This window comes from Panthera pardus, unplaced genomic scaffold, assembly GCF_024362965.1.
Source record: "Panthera pardus isolate Hobbes unplaced genomic scaffold, ASM2436296v1 HiC_scaffold_22, whole genome shotgun sequence".
Lineage (NCBI taxonomy): Eukaryota > Metazoa > Chordata > Mammalia > Carnivora > Felidae > Panthera > Panthera pardus.
In genome coordinates, this window is record NW_026526788.1 from 24322357 (window position 1) to 24340985 (window position 18629).

Here is an 18629-nt window from a genome sequence, read left to right on the forward strand (position 1 = left end):
GTAGTTGCCACGGTGACTAAGGTTAAAATGGATGAAGGAGGCCAGAAGGTACAAACTTGCAGTTATGAATAAGTCCTGGGATGCAATATATAACATGGTGACTATAGTTAATAATACTGAATTACATATTTGAAAGTTGCTAAGACAGTAGACCTTAAAAGTCTTGAGCAGAAGAAAAAATTTTTTTGTAACAGTGTATGGTGTATGATGTTAAAAGACTTACTGTCGTAATTGTTTTGCAATATATACAAATATCAAATCATGTACACCTGAAACTAAATAAATGTTTTATATGTCAACTATACCTGAATTAAAAAATATGTATATCCTATGGGACACAGCTACTAATGATTAGTTAACTGTGACCTATTAGAATGATAAAAGATAATTAGGACAGAAAAGAAAACACCATTTTTTTTTTTTTAAGTATAGTTGACATAGTGTTATATATTAGTATTAGGTATACAACATAGTGTTTTGACAGTTGTATACATTACTCAGTGCTCACCATAATTAGTCACCATCTGTCACCATACAATGTTATTAGAATATTATGGACTTTATACCCTATGCTGCACTTTTCACCTCTGTGACTTATAAGTGGAAGTTTTTATTTCTTAGTCCTCTTTACTTCATCTGTCAACCCACCCTCTTCCCTGTATTTATGAGTCTGTTTCTGTTTTGTTTGTTAGTTTAGAAAACACGGATTTTTATGAAAGATTTATACATTTTTATAAGAAATCCAGAGGGTTAAAACAGACAAAAAATTGAGCTCATTTATTTACCAGCTAGGGAGATGAAAATGAGTTAATGGAGTTTACGCTCTTGAAGAGTGTTACATTGCCTTTTCTGTCTAACAGTTTCCTGGTCAGTATTGATACTTTATTTAAGAAAAAAAAAAAAAAAGCTTAATTTGGTCAGTACTCAAAATAGATGCATTCTTAAACATTAAATTGAATTGTTAGTGAAACCACTCAAAGACCTGGAGTGTCTTTTATCCTTTCTGAATGAATATGCAATATTAAGATAAAGCCTTTTCCATAAATCTTACTGCATCTTGAAATACTTGGCAAAAGAAAAACGTGTTAACAGAATTAAAATATATGAGTGCCCAGGGGCACCTGGGTGGCTCAGTCAGTTGAGCATTAGACTCTTGATATCAGCTTGGGTCATGATCCCACAGTCATGGTGGGATGAGCCCCTTGTTGGGACCCACCCTCACTGTGGATCCCACGTAAGATTTTCTCTCTCTCCCTCTCCCTCCCTCTTCCCCCCCCTTAAAAAAATTAAAGATATATATATATATATATATAGAGAGAGAGAGAGAGATCTACGTAGATAGATATATATATGTATATGAGTGCCCAAACTGCTTTTAGAATCTCTCACCAACATTTTCCATTTCAGTTGCTTTTTGTTGCTGTTTTGAGTTACTGAAGAAACATAGTTATGGACTTAACATTTAATGGCTGTGATTCTACCAAGAGCAGTATTTAAAGAGATCAGTTTTAAACTAGAGATTTGTTTTAAATGTTTGTTTATTTTTGAGGGAGAGAGACACAGAATCTGAAGCAGGCTCCAGGCTCTGAGCTTACCAGCACAGAGCCCAACATGTGGCTCGAACTCAGGAACATGAGATCATGACCTGAGCCGAAGTTGGACGCTTAACCGACTGAGCCACCCAGGTGCCCCTAAATTAGAGATCTTTAAATTTTGTTTTAAAAATAAGAGGTATTAAAAATAATCATAAAAATAAGAAATATTACCAAGATAATTTTCCTATAGTATCTTCAGTTAGGGGAAAAAAACAAAACAATTTAGTCTAGCCTCCCCAACTATATATTGTGAACTTAATGGCAGGGATTGCCATAGCTTTTATTGTCTTTTAACTAATTTTCACTGTACTCTCATTTTAGAGATGGGAAAACTCAGGCAGAAAGTTAAGAAAGCCAGTTTCATGTGTCTAATAAGTGTTCAAGCTAAGATTTGAATCTAGGCAGTCAAGCTCTGTACAGAGACTCTGCTTGCTGGGTGTGTAACAGGAGCTTAGTAGTAACTGTATTTTATTATTATTATTTTTTTGAAGTTTATTTATTTGGAGGGCAGGGAGGGGCAGAGAGAGAGGGAGAGAGAATCCCAGGTAGGCTTCTCTGTGCTGTCAGTGCGGATCCCACAAACCGGGAGATCATGACCTGAGGCGAAATTAAGAGCCTGCCGCTCAACTGACTGAGCCACCCTGGCACCCCTGCATTTTTTTTAAATAGGGAATTTGATTGCTGTGGTGCCAGATAACCTAGAGTAGGTGTGTATTTTTAAATGAGATGTAACTCTTGAATTGGCAGAGTGATCAGAGCTTGAACTTTACATGGGAAGGTTTTAGGGAAGTCAGGACAGGTATGAGATCCTATTCTCACCACTTGAGAACTTTTTGTGTGTTTCTTTGGTATTTAATAATTTATTCTGTTATTATGGAGCTTGAAGTTTATTTAGGGAGTTGTACTTCATAGTACAACGTAGAAAGTGGTTAATATCATCAGAGGCATAGAAGAGGCAACCTCAGAGAGCATCTCTTCCTGCTTTGCAAAGGGTATCCCAGAGCCAGCAGCTTCAGCTACATGCGGGTAGAATCTCGACCCCCTGTTCTAGACCTACTGAATCAGAGTCTGCATTTTAACCAGATCCCCAGGTGATTTGTATTCCACTAAAACTTGAGTAGCACCGATATAGTCCATTTCTGTCGTCTTACAGGTTCATCACCTGTAAACAGACCCTGAAGGATGAAATAATTTAGCTGGTTAGTGGGAGAGCCAAGACTTGTGCGCAGAGCCCTGGCTTCGTGGTAAGGCTGGATCTGTACTTTGCCGTCCACAGTTAGGAGATACTTTGGAATTTGAGTTTTGTCTCTTATGTAGGGCTTCTTTCAAACCTCAGAAAGGTTAAGGCACGTGCAAATTCACCCCTTCCTTTGTGGGTTCCCCCCCACACACACCTAGAACCTTGTTGATTGCCATTTGCTTTAACTATATTATCAGAACACATAGAGAAATCATGTTGATTATAACTTAGTTTTCTTCGTGTATATTCTCTTCCCAAAAGATCTGTGTCATTTCTAGGTACCAAAAGATACTCCTGTGTTCAGGACGTATTTTATGCTCAGTTAAAAGTATTTTAAGCCCCTAGCCATTTCTTTTACCCGTCATTATTTTCAGGAATAAATTGAGACTTAGGGACAAAGCTTGTTTAGTTATTATTTGAAGAGTAAACAGCCTCTGAAACAGTTGAAATGGATGATCTTGCTTTTAAATAGTGTTGTGTCTTCCTGACATAAATAGAAGGGAAAATGTAAACAAGCATGCATTGCTGATTTCTACTTTTGTCTTCACCTCTGTTTTACATTGAGTGTGATTTGCAAACATGCCCAGAATATTTCTACTCTGTTGCAAAAGTGATTCTCTGAAGTATTTTTATGAGACATCTGTGGCACAGTTTTTGAAAAGCATTCAAGATAAATCACTTTACACCTGACAGAACAGATTTGCTTTTTGCTTTGTTAAAAAATTGAGGTAAAGGGGCGCCTGGCTGGCTCAGTCGGAAGAGCATGCAGCTCTTGATCTCTGGTCCCGAGTTCAAGCCCCACATTTAAGTTAAGGTTACTAAAAAAAAAATAACAATAAATAAAGATTTAAAAATTGAGGTAATACACATAGCGTAAAATTTATCCTTTCTCATTTTTAAGTACACAGTTTAGTAGCAAGTATATTCATTTGTGCAACAGGTCCCCAGAACCTTTCACCTTGTAAAATTGAAACTCTCCACCTTAACTCATTTTTCTCTCCACCCCCTGGCAACCACCATTTCACTTTCTGTTTTTATGAGTTTCACTACTTTAGATATCCATATAAGTGAGATCATATAGTATTTGTCTTTTTGTAACTGGCTTATTTATTTTAATTTTTTAAAATTTATTTTGTGGGGGGTGAGCAGGGGAGGGGCAGAGAGAGGGAGAGAGAATCTCAAGAAGGCACCACTCTGTCAGCACAAGTTCAATGCGGGGCTTGTACTCCTAAACAGGTCATGACCTGAGCCAAAATCAAGAGTGATGCTTAACCGACTGAGCCACCCAGGTGCCCCTTTTATATTTTATTGTTAACATAATGTCCTCAGAGTTCATGTTGTAGCATGCATCAGAATTTCCTTCTTTTTCAAGGTTTAATAATAATTCTATTATATATGTATGTATATACATATATAAATATATAGAGACATTTGGGTTGCTTCCACCTTTTTTTGACTGTTGTGATTGATGCTGCTATGAAGATGGGTGTACGATGCTTTTTACTTTTTTTAAAGCAGCGTTTCTAAATCATCTGTGAGTTTGTTAGTGAGGAAAACTACCTAGTTAGAAAAATTGACTTTGATCATTTCTGACTTGCTCCTTGTCTGCTAACTGTGGAACCTTAGGTCAGATATGTCTGCTGCACATCCTCATGTAAGAAAGGGAATCACATTCATAAAGTTGTAGTAATTCTTTTTTTCTTTTTTAATTTTTTTAAATGTTTATCTGTTTTTGAGAGAGTGCAAGCGAGCATGAGTGGGGGAGGGGCAGGAGGAGAGAGAGAGAGAGAGACAGAGAGAGAGAGAGAGAGAGAGACAGAGAGAGAGAGAGAGAGAGACATAGAATCCAAAGCAGGCTGCAGGCTCTGAGCTGTAAGCACAGAGCCTGGTGCGGACTCGAACTCATGAACCATGAGATCATGCCCTGAGCCGAAGTTGGATACTTAACCGACTGGCCACCAGGTGTCCCATGTTGTAGTAATTCTTAAAGTGTAGCACACAGGTAAAGAGGCCAGTGACTACTTATTAATCCATTTACCTTTACATTTGGGGGCACTTGAGCCATTTGCTTTCACATCTGAGTTTGTTTTGGTCAGTGTTACCTGAAAAAAAAATCACTGTAATATTAAATATTGGTATAATTCTTTAGCTGTACAGTATACAGATTTTTATCTTAAATAGTAACTTTAATGTTGAAAGGAAAGAATGAGTTAATAGCTTGAATTTTACTATTTTATAATTTCCTTATTGTAGTTTATAAACTATACAAACTAGTGAAAGGATCTACAAGATAGCTTTTGTTTTGAAAGGAGGTTGTTAAAAGTCAAGTAAATAAATATACAATCTGTGATTGTAACTCTTGGTTAATCTCTGAAGAATGGAAGAATGTGACTCATTGAAGGAGCTCAGCGCTGGTGTTAAACTTGATAGTTTATTGGTAGAGTTGAGAAAAGATGCCAGTCCTCAGATGCTACCTGTTAGATTTCTCATAGATACATCTGTAATGGTTTGCTGGGTGGCAAAAAAAGGCATTATTTATCTTGTCAAAAAATTTTAAGTCGTGTCTTTTTATATAATTTGGAGGAACTTAGGAATGTTTGTCTTCTAGGCTCATCAACAGAGCAGACGAGCAGATCGTTTATTAGCTGCAGGAAAATACGAAGAGGCTATTTCTTGTCACAAAAAGGCTTCAGGTGAGTATTCTTTTAAAGAAATACCATGTCTAAACTGGAGGGCAGTTTCTTTTCTCCAGTATCTCTCAACAGTTTATTCAGAATGAAAGTCACAATAGTAATGATGTGCTGTTGGCCTGCATATACAAGGTTGACAGTATTGACCTACCAGAATGTCAGTTTGGACTATTTTTCAAGTGAGTATCTTGGATTTCCCAGTTCTTCCTAACCTTGTCTTTCTAAACCATGAAGGTTGTATATGCAATACTGGTTGTATATGCAAAATGACTCCTGGACACAGCTTTCTGAACCTGGAGAACCCTAAAGATAGAAGTGATTGCAAGATATCTGTCAATATACATCTTAGTTACTATGGAAAATGGATTTCAGTTAGCCATTTTGGGTTATGAAGGTAATAACCAACTTAATTCTAACCATTTAATTTTCACTGGATTTCTAAGATGCTGATAATACTCTTCTGTGGTCTTCCTTAGTTTCCTTCTGAATATTTCATCTGTACATTCATGCCTATGGTGTCATGCTGATGATAGCTTGCTTTTAGGTATGAAATTTAGAATTAATGACTTCTTATCAAACACCTAATTTTATCCCAATCAGTCCCACAGTCTAGCATATGCTGAACTCAAATAGATTTTTGGGGTCTGTTTTGTACAGACTGGTTTCAGTTGGCTAATTAACCTAAAAGCTTTGAGGAGGGAGTGTTTTACTTATGCTGCATTAAAAATAGGCCACCTTTCTTAGAACAAATCTTATAGTCTTTCTGTTAGAGGAAAACACTTTCTTTTTCTTCTAGGCCACTGCAGTGATTAAAGCCATGTTCTTTCTTGGCAGAATATACCCCTCCAGTGTTGCCTTACTGCTGAAATACCACACAGTGGGCCCTGGTTTGAATAAGTCCTTTTATGTTAGTGATTTTTGCCTACATGTCCATGATTTTTAGAAAAAAATTCGAGTCTTATTTAAAAAAATTTTTTTAATGTTTATTTTTGAGACAAAGCACAAGCGAGGAGGGGGAGGGGCAGAGAGAGAGGGGGAGACACAGAACAGAGCCTCACACAGGGCTCGAACCCATGAGCTGCGAGATCATGACCTGAGCCAAAGTCAGACGTTTAACTGACTAAGCCACCCATGCACCCCTCAAGTCTTATTTTTAAAGAATGAGTTTTGCCACTGAAGTGTACTCCTTCAGCTGTAGGGCTGAGTGCATACCCCATAAGTCTTTGTGAATTTTTATAGGGAGTTTTATGGGGAGCTTTATGCAACATTAAACTTGGCAGCTAGTACTCTTTAAATCTTTCATAAACCATATTTTGTTATGAATGAAATTGTTATAGTCACTATACAGAAAAGTCAGTGTACTGGGTTGCCTGAGTGGCTCAGTCAGTTAAGTGGCACTTGATTTCTGTTCAGGTCATGATCTCATAGTTCATAAGTTCAAGCCACACATCAGGCTCTGTGCTGTGGAGCCTGCTTGGGATTCTCTCACTCTCTCTCTTTCTCTGCCCCTCCTCTGCTCACGTGTTGTCTCTCTCAAAATAAATAAACAAGCTTAAAAAAAAAAAAAAGAAAATATATTACACTATTTAAAAAACAACAACAATAGTGTTGTGGGTGAATGCCCCAGTGAAGTAATACCTCTGGTTAAATAACCCAGAGTCTTTGTGGTTACATGTATATAAAATATATCACAATGGAATGATCAGTATATGTTGTGCATTGAGCGTTAGGAGGTTCTGAATATATAAAAGGGAGAAACGTTTCTTTCATTCCTAATCTGCGTCCCTGTCTTTGAGGAATTAAAACCAATATTGGGCTTTACACGCCTTTCCCCACTTTCTCAGTATCTACAATCTGTGACATTCTCAGGGGTAGAAAAGATAAAGGCAGCCTTTTGGATCCCATTAGTTTTAATTAGGGAGATAGAACTCAAGTGTGATCAGTTAATCCCACTGAGCTGATTTGATTTGGAGTTTAGACTGGGTTAAAAATAGCCTTGTGTTTTTTAGAGTGGAGTTGTGAATGTAATGCTAATTTGAAAATTGACGTGGTTGGAATAAGCTTAGTATTTTCTAAATTGACTTATATCTGGGGCTTATAGCAGAGATGCTTTGGGAGGTATGGGTGTAAATATATTCTGAAGGGATTTATTTTAGAAATATGATAGGGAAGGGCGCCTGGGTGGCTAAGTTGGTTAAGTGTCCAACTTCAGCTCAGGTCATGATCTCACGGTTTGTGGGTTCAAGCCCATGTTGGGCTCTGTTCTGACACCTGGGAGCCTGGAGCCTGCTTCCAATTCTGTGTCTCCTTCCCTCTTTGCCCCTCCCCTGTTTGCTTGCTCTCTCGAAAAGAAATAAACATTAAAAAAAATATGATAGGGAAGGTCATCATCTGAGAATGACTGATAAAAAGGAAAGCCTGAAATAGAGAACTTAAGGGCAAAGGAGGTGCCTCTTATCAAACTATGAAAGATCAGAGGAGATTCTGGGACATAAACATTTACCCTGATATTACATAGCTAAACTCATAGCCTCTATACTTTGTGATCTTCTGATGGGTTTTTTTTTTTTTTTTAAGTAAGCTCTACACCTGACATGGCTTGACTCCAGGATTGTCAGAAAAATCTGTTGCTCAGAAACCTTGATTAGCAGCTATAGCTGGATAGAATTCTTGCTCATAGTCTTACACAGTCCACTTGCCTAAGTGGGTTTCTCTTCTTTGACAAACAGCAAAAAGAGCAAAAGCTTAAATGTGAAGTTGATAATAGCCATTTATAGTGCTTAGAACTCCAGCAGTTTAGAAGATGAGCAGACCTCAGAGTTCACAGTGTCTACATATACTTGGTTGAAACCTATCTTGACCTGGACCTTCCTATGAAGCTGTGGCAGCATGAAAATGATTCTGAGCAGATCAGTCTTTGTCATTCAGAGGCAATATTTTGCTGTGTGTGTGAGATATTCGGTTGTGACTCTGGAACAAATTCATGACTATGTAATCAGATGAAATTTTTTTCTTTTATTAAGACCCAAATATTATTTATTTATTTATTTTTACTTTTTTTTTTTTTTTTTTAAGTAATCTCTATACCCAGTGTGAGGCTTGAACTCACAACCCCAAGATCAAAAGTCACACACTCTACCAAGTGAACCAGCTAGATGCCCCCTTAAGACCCAAATTGTAAATTAAAACATGGGAAATACTTTAAGTGGCAGTGTGACTCTTGATTTTTTTTTGGCTTTGGAAACTCATGTCCTTGGGTATTCTCTACTGTCATGTTATAGTTGCAAGGTTCTACAAAGGCTGTCCAGTTGGTTTAAGCCTGGTTTTATGAAACTGTTCCCTTTGTTTAAAAAGTGAATTTACAGCAAACTGTAGTTCAGATGGGGAGACGATGGTATGTGGAAATAATAGGGAAGTTCATCCACACTGTATTGCTGCAATAGATAAGAGTGTCTCAACAGCCTTAAACATGAAGAAAAAGACAAAGAAATAGTCTGTATGCAGTTATATAGACTTACTATAGGAATAAAAGACACAAAAGTTGAGGAAAAAATTTAAGTATGGCTAGAGCAAAGGCTATATAGCCAACTCTGTTTTACTGTTGGGGAAGGACCATCCAGTTAATCCGTATCTTAAAGATTATGGTATAACCTAGCAGGCAACAGTTCTAAGTCATGAACTCAAAATCATTAAAATATTTGGCTTTAAGATGACAGAAACATTGCCCTGTAAGATCTGCAAAAAGGCAAAAAGAACTGAGATACTGAGACGTTGATAATAAGAAATAAGAAATAGAGATTGTGTATGATCTATTATGATACTTGTTTATACTCTCTTTTGTTCCAGGCAGTATATAAAAGGTCTTCCAGAGGAATACAACAAAATACAAAATGTAATTAAAAATAAGCAGATGAGGAATCCTTAGAAAGATAAAATGAGGAGTGCCTGGAAATATTGTTCACAAAGTGTACCATGAGTTCTTGCTTATTTGATAGAAGGAGAATTTGGCTTTAAGCTTTTTAGCAGAGAGGAAAAATGTATTTTTACAGTGACTGTTATTTAAATTCAAGTAAATTAAGTCACCCAGGAACTGATCCTAAGGTCAAAGAGAAGCTTAAGTTTATTATTTATTAGGACTATTTAAGGTCTTAGTAAAAGACAACAACTTACAATAAATATGTCAACAAGTTCTTAATGGCTTTTAACTACCTGATTCATGCGTGGTAGGTTAGGTTGATGGGATAGCTCAGAAATAATTCAATAAAAGTAGTTTTGAAGGAGGCCAAAATGATTTAGTCCAAGTATTCATGTGGTTAAAAAGACACTGTAATCAATCTCTTGACATTTTTGTGATCATAATAATAAGGTTTTGATAAGGTTTTTGCTTAGTTTTAATCCTCCCTAATCCTATTTTTTTATTAGGCCATCTTTACTTTCTTAATTGTGAAATCTACAAGGATTTTGAAGAGCAGACTCCTTCAAGGTGGGGTAGAGAATATCTACAGTTGATTACCACTGACTTCTTGGAGAAGTTAAGAATCCTGTCTTCTTGGGAGGCTTGGGTGGCTCAGTCAGTTAAGCATCCGACTCTTGGTTTTGGCTCAGGTTATGTTCCTGCAGCTTCGTGGGTTCAAGCCCCATGTCAGGCTCTGTGCTGGCAGTGTGGATCCTGCTTGGGATTCTCTCACTCTCCCCCTCCCTCTGCTCTTTCCGCAGTTGCACTGTCTCTGTCTCTCTCAAAATAAATAAATACAACTTAAGGGAAAAAAAAATCCTATCTTCTTAAAATCCCCACCTTGTTTGATTTTGGGAAGATAATTATGTAGCAGAATTGCTTGGAATTGCTTCTAAAACCAGTTCTTTTTTGTCATAGGAGTGTTGAAATTCTTCCTTTGACCTGTTGATTACAAAATTATGACACTCATTAATGTGCCTTTTTTTTTTTTAACCAGCATATCTTTCTGAAGCCATGAAGCTCACACAGTCTGAGCAGGTGAGACAATTTCTTAATATTTGCATAAGGGTTAGAAGGATTTTCTTGTGGATACTTGAATTGTGTGTAAAATAAAGTATGCCCTTCTCAAAACACTGTAGTCAAAAATACATAAAATGGAAAAGATAGGAGTACTTCAGAAATTAAAACTCAGTGAACTACTGTCGACATCCCAGAGATGGCATGCAGAAACTTCTGTTTTCTATTAGTTACTTCTAGATCTCAGATCGAGTGTTTTCCTTAGAGACTTCTAGGGTCTTTCCTGATCATTAACTCATTTCAGTATTAGCTTAGCTCACAGAAAGTAAGCAGGCCTGGCCAAGGGTCGACCAATTGGACTTCCCTTTGCTTGCCAAAAATAATTTAAATCTGAATTTGTCTTTTCCTGAATTCCTAAACAGTTCTGGTACCTTTATATTTGTTTCACCAATGGCTTTAAATGTTTTCCGTGTTAGGGGAGGGTGTACCTAGGTTTTGAAAATGCCTTCATCCAAAGATGATTTTCTGATTATGCAAGTGGCAGGGTACTTAGGAGATACTCAGTAAATGTTTGTCTAGTTGAATTAAGGAGATCTTTTCTGTGAGGGGATGTCAGTGGCAGGGAGAAAATGCCACTTCCTCAAACTGAACCAAGAAAATCTGAAAGTTGTGTTTTATTTCCTGCACTTCCTTTTGACAGTGTAGAACTGCTCATGTTGGCCACATAATACATACATGCACTGAGCCTTCTGAGCCCCTTAATAAAAAGGGATTTTAGCTAGTTGTAGTATACATCCCTAAAGCAGAAAGTTTTCTAATTTCAAGCTGAATACAGATGGCATTTAAGTTTTTAAAAATCGTATCAGATAGAATTCTATTAAATTGCATTGTCGTTTTTTTTTAGGCCAGTGTTTTTCTCATTTAGAAAATTTTTAAAGTACCCAGTGTGGGGGTGCCTGGGTGGCTTAGTCGGTTAAGCGTCTGACTTTGGCTCAATTCATGATCTTGCAGTTCTGTGAGTTCGAGCCCCACATTGGGCTTTCTGCTGTTAGCATAGAGACTGCTTTGAATCCTGTCCCCTCCCCAATCCCCGGCTCCTCCTCTGCTCTATCTCTCTCTCTGTCCCTACTTTCAAAAATAAATGAAAACATTTTAAAAAATTTAAAAAGTACATAGTATGGTTCACATATTGCCAGGCAATATTTTAAACCAAATATTAAAAAGTTTGTTTCACATACTCTATCTATAGTGAATGTTACTTTTACAAGTAGAAAATTGTTAACAGAAAGTTTCCACAAATACTCACTGACAAAAAACACATTCAGCTTAGAAAATGTTGAATAGTCAACTGTTGAATAACTTGGGTCTTAGGGATGCAAGCCTCCTGTACAGTTGAAAATCTGCCTGTAATTTTTATACCCCTTCTCCCAAACTTAACTACAATAGCCTACTGTTGAGCAGAAGCCTTAATGATAACATAAACAGTTGATTACATATATTTTGTATGTTAGGTGATTATATACTGTATTCTTGCATGAATGTAAGCTAGAAAAAAGAAAATACTAATATAACAAGGAAAACATTTAAAGTACTATCCTGTATTTGTCGATAAAATAAGTTTATGTTGTCTGTTTATGAGATGAATTGTCTGTTACCACCTATATCAGTACTGTCTTACAGAATACAAGACTGTAGAAATTAATATGTATTACTAACACTAGACATCTAAAATGAAAGTGAAAAACTCGTTTATGTGCAGGTATAACAGTTCATGCACTGATGAAGTCGTAGCAGTGTGATTGCTTTATGGCAGCCTGGTGTAATCCATACTCTTGTTTCACAGTAGCCTAACCTCCACACCACTGTATGAGTCCTTATAAAGGGTTTATGGTCTACAGTATTACAGTCATCCATAATACAGTATTGGAAACATTATTAACATTTTTAAAAACTCACTTATGTGTGATGATAGGCCAATATGCAGTTTCTCCCAATTATGAGAGAGAGGCATACCTTATGGTAGTGTAATTCTTTGAAAGCAAACTTGTAAAATGGTAAGAAAACTTAATCACGACGCCCATGTGAAGGTAGACTATTCTTTGCACACAAGCCTTGCACACGACATCCTACACGGTGTGAGTACTTAGGCGGTGATGGTGGTGGCCCAAAAACATCTCCCACGTTCTTGCAGCACAGTTACTATTCCACACGCACACATAGATAAGTTTCCTAGCTGTATGGCATGATGATGGTTGACTGATCATTAAGTGGAAGGAGATCACCAAGGTTGTCACGTTATAATAAAGTCTTTTTTTTTTTTTTGCTCACAAATCAGGTTGATGGGGCTCAGGCTCAGCTGGGCAGTTCTCAGGGGTCGAGGGCTGTCATGCGGTCAATGGTGGTAGCTGGTGGTGTCATCTCAAAGGTGTCTTCTCTCTCTGGTGCTGGGCTGGGAGGGCTCTGATGCTGGGTCTGAAACTGCTAGGGCTCCTCAGGCAGCGAGGCATCTCTCCTCATCCTCATCCTCTCTCGTCTCTCTCTAATCTGCCCACATGGTGGTTGAGGAGAAGTCAACAGATAGTGGAAGTTCCACAGCATTGTCCCTCCATCTGCCTTGTTCCTTGAATTGACCACAGAGGCCCGCCCAGTTCGAGGGGAGGGGAATTAGACTCCATCTCTTGATAGGACTGTTCAAAAAGTTACAGACATGTTTTATTTTTTTATTTTTTATTTTATTTTATTTTATTTTTTTCAGACGTGTTTTAAAACCACCTCACTGGGGCTGGACTGCCCTGGTTGGTCCACACCTCTGCTTTGCCTTTTTGGCTGTGTGACCTTGGGCAAGTTCCTGAGCCTCTCTGTTCCTCAACTGCCATTCATTCTGTCATTTTTAAGTTCAGTTGATAATACAATGTTACATTAATTTCAGGTGCACAACATTGTGATTTGACGATTCTGTACATTATGCAGTGCTGACCATAAGAATAGTTCCAATCTCTCACCATACAGTGTTCTTACAATATTATTAGCCATATTCCTTCTACTGTCCTTTTCATCTCCATGGCTTACTTGTTTTATACCTGGACATTTGTACCTCTTAATCCCTTTCACCTGTTTCATCCATCAATCCACACCCCTCCCCCCACTCCCGTGGCAGCCACCAATTCTCAGTATTTATGAGTCTGTTTCTGTTCATTTGTTTCTTAGATTTCACATACAAGTAAAATCATAAGATATTTGTCTTTCTCTGACTTATTTTACTTAGTGTAAGATCCTCTAGGTCCATCCATGTTGTCACAGGTGGTAAGGTCTCATTCTTATGCCTGGATAATACGCTACTATTTATATATACTTCATCTTTTTTTTTTTTTTTTTTAATGTTTATTTTTGAGAGAGAGAGACAGAGGCAGCGTGAGTGGTGGGGGAGGCTCAGAGAGAGAGGGAGACACAGAATCCGAAGTAGGTTCTGAACTGTCAGCATAGAGCCTGACGTCAGGGCTCAAAGCCAAGAACTTTGAGATCATGACCTGATGCTGAACCTACTGACCCACCCAGGCGCCCCTTGTACCACATCTTTTTTAATCCATTCATCTACCCACAGATACAGATTGTTTCTGTATCTTGGCTATTGTAAATAATGTTGCAGTGAACACAGAGGTGTGGATATCTTTTCAAATTAGTGTATTTAGTTTCTTTGGGTAAATACCTAGTAGTGGAATAACTGGATTGTAGGGTTGTTATATTTTTAAATTTTTGAGAACCCACCATACTGGCTTCCGTAGTGGCAACGCCAACTTAACATTCCCACCAGCGGTGCATAAGGGTTCCTTTTTCACCACGTCCTGCGAGTATTTGTTATTTCTTGACTTTTCATAGCAGCCATTCTGACAGGTGTGAGATAATATTTCATTGTGTTTTTTTATTTGCATTTCTCTAATGGTTAGTGATGTTGAACATCTTCTCATGTATCTGTTGGCCATCTGTATGTGTTTGGAAAAATGTGTACTCAGATCCTGTGCCCATTTTTAAAAACCGATTGTTTTTCTCATAATGACTTTTATGAGTGCTTTATATAATTTGGATGATAACCCCTTAGTGGATACTTCATTTGTGAATACATTGTCCCTTATGAAAAGTAGGTTCCCTTTTCATTTCGTTGATGGTTTCCTTCACTGCAAAAGCTTTATATTTTGATACAGTCCCATTTATTTTTACTTTTGTTCTTGAAGAGACAGATAAAAAAAAATCACTAAGACCAGTGTGAAAGAGCTTACTGCTTATGTTTTCTTCCAGGAGTTTTATAGTTTCAGGTCTCACAGTTAGGTCTTCAATTCATTGAGTTTATTTTTGTATATGATGTAAGAAAGTGGTCCAATTTAATTCTTTTGCATGTAGTGCAAACACCAGTTTTACCAACACCATTTATTGAAGAGACTGTCGTTCCCCATTGTATATTCTTCTCTCCTTTGTCATGGATTGACTCTATGTGCATTTATTTTTGTGACTTCTACTCTGTTCCATTGATGTATATGTCTGTTTTTGTGCCATGCCATACTGTTTTGATTACATAGCTTTTGTAATATACTTGTGTGTGTGTGTGTGTGTGTGTGTGTGTGTGTGTGTGTGTGTGTATACACACATACATACATACTTAATATACTTTTATTTTGCAATAAAATCTGGGAGCATAGTACCTCCAGGTTTGTTCTTTCTCAAGATTGCTTTGGTTATTTGGGACTTTTGTGTTTCGATATACATTTTGGGATTATTTGTTCTAGTTCAGTGGAAAGTGTCATTGGTATTTTAGTAGGGATTGCACTGAATCTGTAGATTGCTTTGGGTGACATGGACATTTCAGTAGTATGTCTTTCCATTTATTTGTGTAATCTTTATTTTTTTCATCTGTGTTTTAGTTTTCAGACCAAAGGCCACTTTGGTTATAAATTTATTTTTAGGTATTTTATTCTACTTGAGGTAATTGTAGATACGATTGTTGTCTTAATTTCACTTAATGCTATTTTGATATTAGTGTATAGAAATGTGATGGATTACTGTATATTTTGTATCCTGAAACTTTACTGAAATCATTTATTCTGGTGGTTTTTTGGTGGCTTCTTATGGGTTGTCTGTATATAGTATTCTGTCATCGGCAGATAGTGAGTTTTATTTCTTCCTTAACCAATTTGAATACCTTTTCTTTTTTTTTTTAAATCTGATTATTGGGTATGACTTTGGTATTATATTGAATAAATGGCAAGAGTTGATAGTCCTTATCTTGTTCCTGATCTTAGAGGGAAAACTTTCAGCTTCTAATCATTGAGTATGATGGGTTTTAAACATTTATTTATTTTTGAGAGACAGAGCGCAAGCAGGGGAGGGGCAGAGAGAGAGGGAGACACAGAATCCAAAGTGGGCTCCAGTCTCCGAGCTGTCAGCACAGAGCCCAATGCGGGATTTGAACTCACAAAACCGCGAGATCATGACCTGAGCCTGATCATCACCTGAGTGATTTATCCTGGAGGCAGTCCTGTGTGCACTTGAGAAGAATGTGTATTCTGTATTTGGATGGATTGTTCTATATATATCTGTTAAGTCCATCTGGTCTAATGTGTCTTTTAAGGACAGTGTTTCCTTACTACTATTATGTGTGGATGATCTATCTGTTGTGTAAGTGGGGCCTTAAAAGTTCCCTGTTGTTTATTATTGTCAGTTTCTTCCTTTGCATTTGTTACTATTTGCTTTATATATTCAGGTGCTCCTTTGTTGGCTGCATAAATATTTCCAAATATTTTCTTCTTGTTGGAGTGATCCCTTTAACATTGTGTAGTGTCCTTCTTTGTCTCTTATTACAGCTTTTGTTTTAAAGCGTATGTTCCCTGATATAGGTGTTGCTACCCCAGCTTTTATTTTGTTCTGTTTGGATAGAATATCTTTTTCCATTACTCCACTTTTATTTATTTTTTAATTTTATTTTTTATTTTTTAAAATTTACATCCAAATTAGCATACAGTGCAACAATGATTTCAGGAGGAGATTCCTTAGTGCCCCTTACCCATTTAGCCCATCCCCCCTCCCACAACCCCTCCAGTAAACCCTCAGTTTGTTCTCCGTATTTATGAGTCTCTTCTGTTTTATCCCCCTCCCTGTGTTTATATTATTTTTGTTTCCCTTCCCTTATGTTCATCTGTTTTGTCTCTTAAAAGTCCTCATATGAGTGAAGTCATATGATTTTTGTCTTTCTCTGACTGACTAATTTCACTTAGCATAACACCCTCCAGTTCCATCCACGTAGTTGCAAATGGCAAGATTTCATTCTTTTTGATTGCCGAATAATACTCCATTGTACATATATACACCACATCTTCTTTATCCATTCATCTGTCAGTGGACATTTGGGCTCTTTCCATACTTTGGCTATTGTTGATAGTGCTGCTATAAACATGGGGGTGCATGTGTCCCTTCGAACCAGCACACCTGTATCCCATGGATAAATGCCTAGTAGTGCAATTGCTGGGTCCTAGGGTAGTTCTATTTTTAGTTTTTTGAGGAACCTCCATACTGTTTTCCAGAGTGGCTGCACCAGCTTGCATTCCCAACCATTACTCCACTTTTAGTCTGTATGTGTCTTTAGATTGGAAGTGAGTCTCTTGTAGGGAATATTTACATAGGCCTTTTTTTTTTTTTAATCTATTCAGCCACCCTACCTGTTTTGATTGGAGCATTTTGATTGGAGTCTTTACATTTAAAGTAATTATCGATAGGTATGTATTTATTGCCATTTTAAAAATTGTTTTCTTGTCTTTGTAGTTCCTGTTCCTTTTTTTTCTATTACTCTCTTCCCTTGTATTTGATTATTTTCTTTAGTGTTATGTTTGGGCTCCTACGTGTGTGGTAAGGGTTTGGTTTGTGGTCGCCATGAGATTTATATATAATAACATGCATATATTGCAGTCTGTTTTAAGTTGGTCATTTAAGTAGGCATGCATTCTACAGGCACTACATCTTTAGTCACCTTATCACCTTCGTGTGCGCACACCCACACGTTTTATGTGTTTGACATCTGTTTTATGCCTTTTTATTTAATGAGACCCTTAACTAATTATTGGAGATTTTGTTGATTTTAGTACTTATGTCTTTTGACCCTCATACCAGCTTTGTCCTGGTCGATCTACTTCCTTTTCTGTATGTTTTGCTTTACTAATGAGAGATTTTTCTTTCAGGTATTTTCTTGTTTCTACTTTTGGCCTTTTATTTTCTGCTTAAAGAATTCCCTTTAATGCTTCTTGTAGAGCTGGTTTAGCGGTGATGAACTCCTTTAGCTTTAGTTTGTCTGGGAAACTCTTTGATCTCTCCTTCAATTCTGAGTGGTAAGCTTGCTAGGTATGTTTGGTTGTAAGTTTTTTCCTTTCAGCACTTTGAATATTTTGTGCCATTCTTGGCCTACAGACTTTTTGCTTAGAAACCAGCCAATAGTTGGCAGAGGATTCACCTCCTGTAACACTATCACCAGAGGCCTAGCCTTCCCCCCTTCTGTAACTGGCATCTTTCTGTGATGTAGCTGGAATTGCATTAAGCCTGTGTATCGATTTGGGGAGAGTTGGCATCTTTAGTATCCTGGGTCTTCTAATCAAGGAATGCAGTGGACTGCGTGTGCCCCCAGCACTGGTGCCTGGTCACAGCTGCACAGGGGTCGCAGGCATCCTGCTCAGGCGCCGCAGTTCCTACCCTGCTTGCTGTGGGAGGGTTGGGAGAGAGCCACCCCTTTCCCTCTTCTCCCTGCCAGGAGCTCCTACCGCTGGCGCTGGGTCACCAGGAGCCCTGAATCCAGGAGCTTGGAGGCTTGCTTCACACAGACACAGGCACCAGCCAGAAGCATTAATCTTAAAAGGCCAGAGCCCTTCACGCTTTTAAGAAAGACAGTGTCAGTGACCGGGGGCTTTAATTGGTCTGAAACAGAGCACCTGAAAAATAGAACACGTTCTCCATTTCCTTCCAAATTCTGTAATTGGCATAGTTGGTATTTGTTACGACTCTGGTATTGTTTAGTGTGCAGCACGGTCATGATGTTAGAAGACCTAAGACCTTCGGAAAAAATGAATCATTCCACGTTTGTGATATCTTCATTGTGGTGG

At 37.7% G+C, this 18629-nt stretch overlaps 1 protein-coding gene across 3 annotated transcripts in view; it reads left to right on the forward strand.

Annotated features, from left to right (window-relative positions):
* NRBF2 (nuclear receptor binding factor 2) overlaps positions 1-18629 on the forward strand; it is a 35129-nt gene that overhangs the window by 12831 nt on the left and 3669 nt on the right. The window contains exons 1-3 of one of the 3 annotated variants that reach the window (XM_053910335.1): positions 5444-5528; positions 9948-10008; positions 10478-10518. In XM_053910335.1, coding sequence (XP_053766310.1) covers positions 10495-10518 — 24 coding nt within the window. In that variant the 5' untranslated portion in view covers positions 5444-5528; positions 9948-10008; positions 10478-10494. Of the gene's footprint in view, positions 1-5443; positions 5529-9947; positions 10009-10477; positions 10519-18629 lie in introns of those variants that run through there. The other 2 variants (XM_019444294.2, XM_019444295.2) reach the window with 2 other exon arrangements.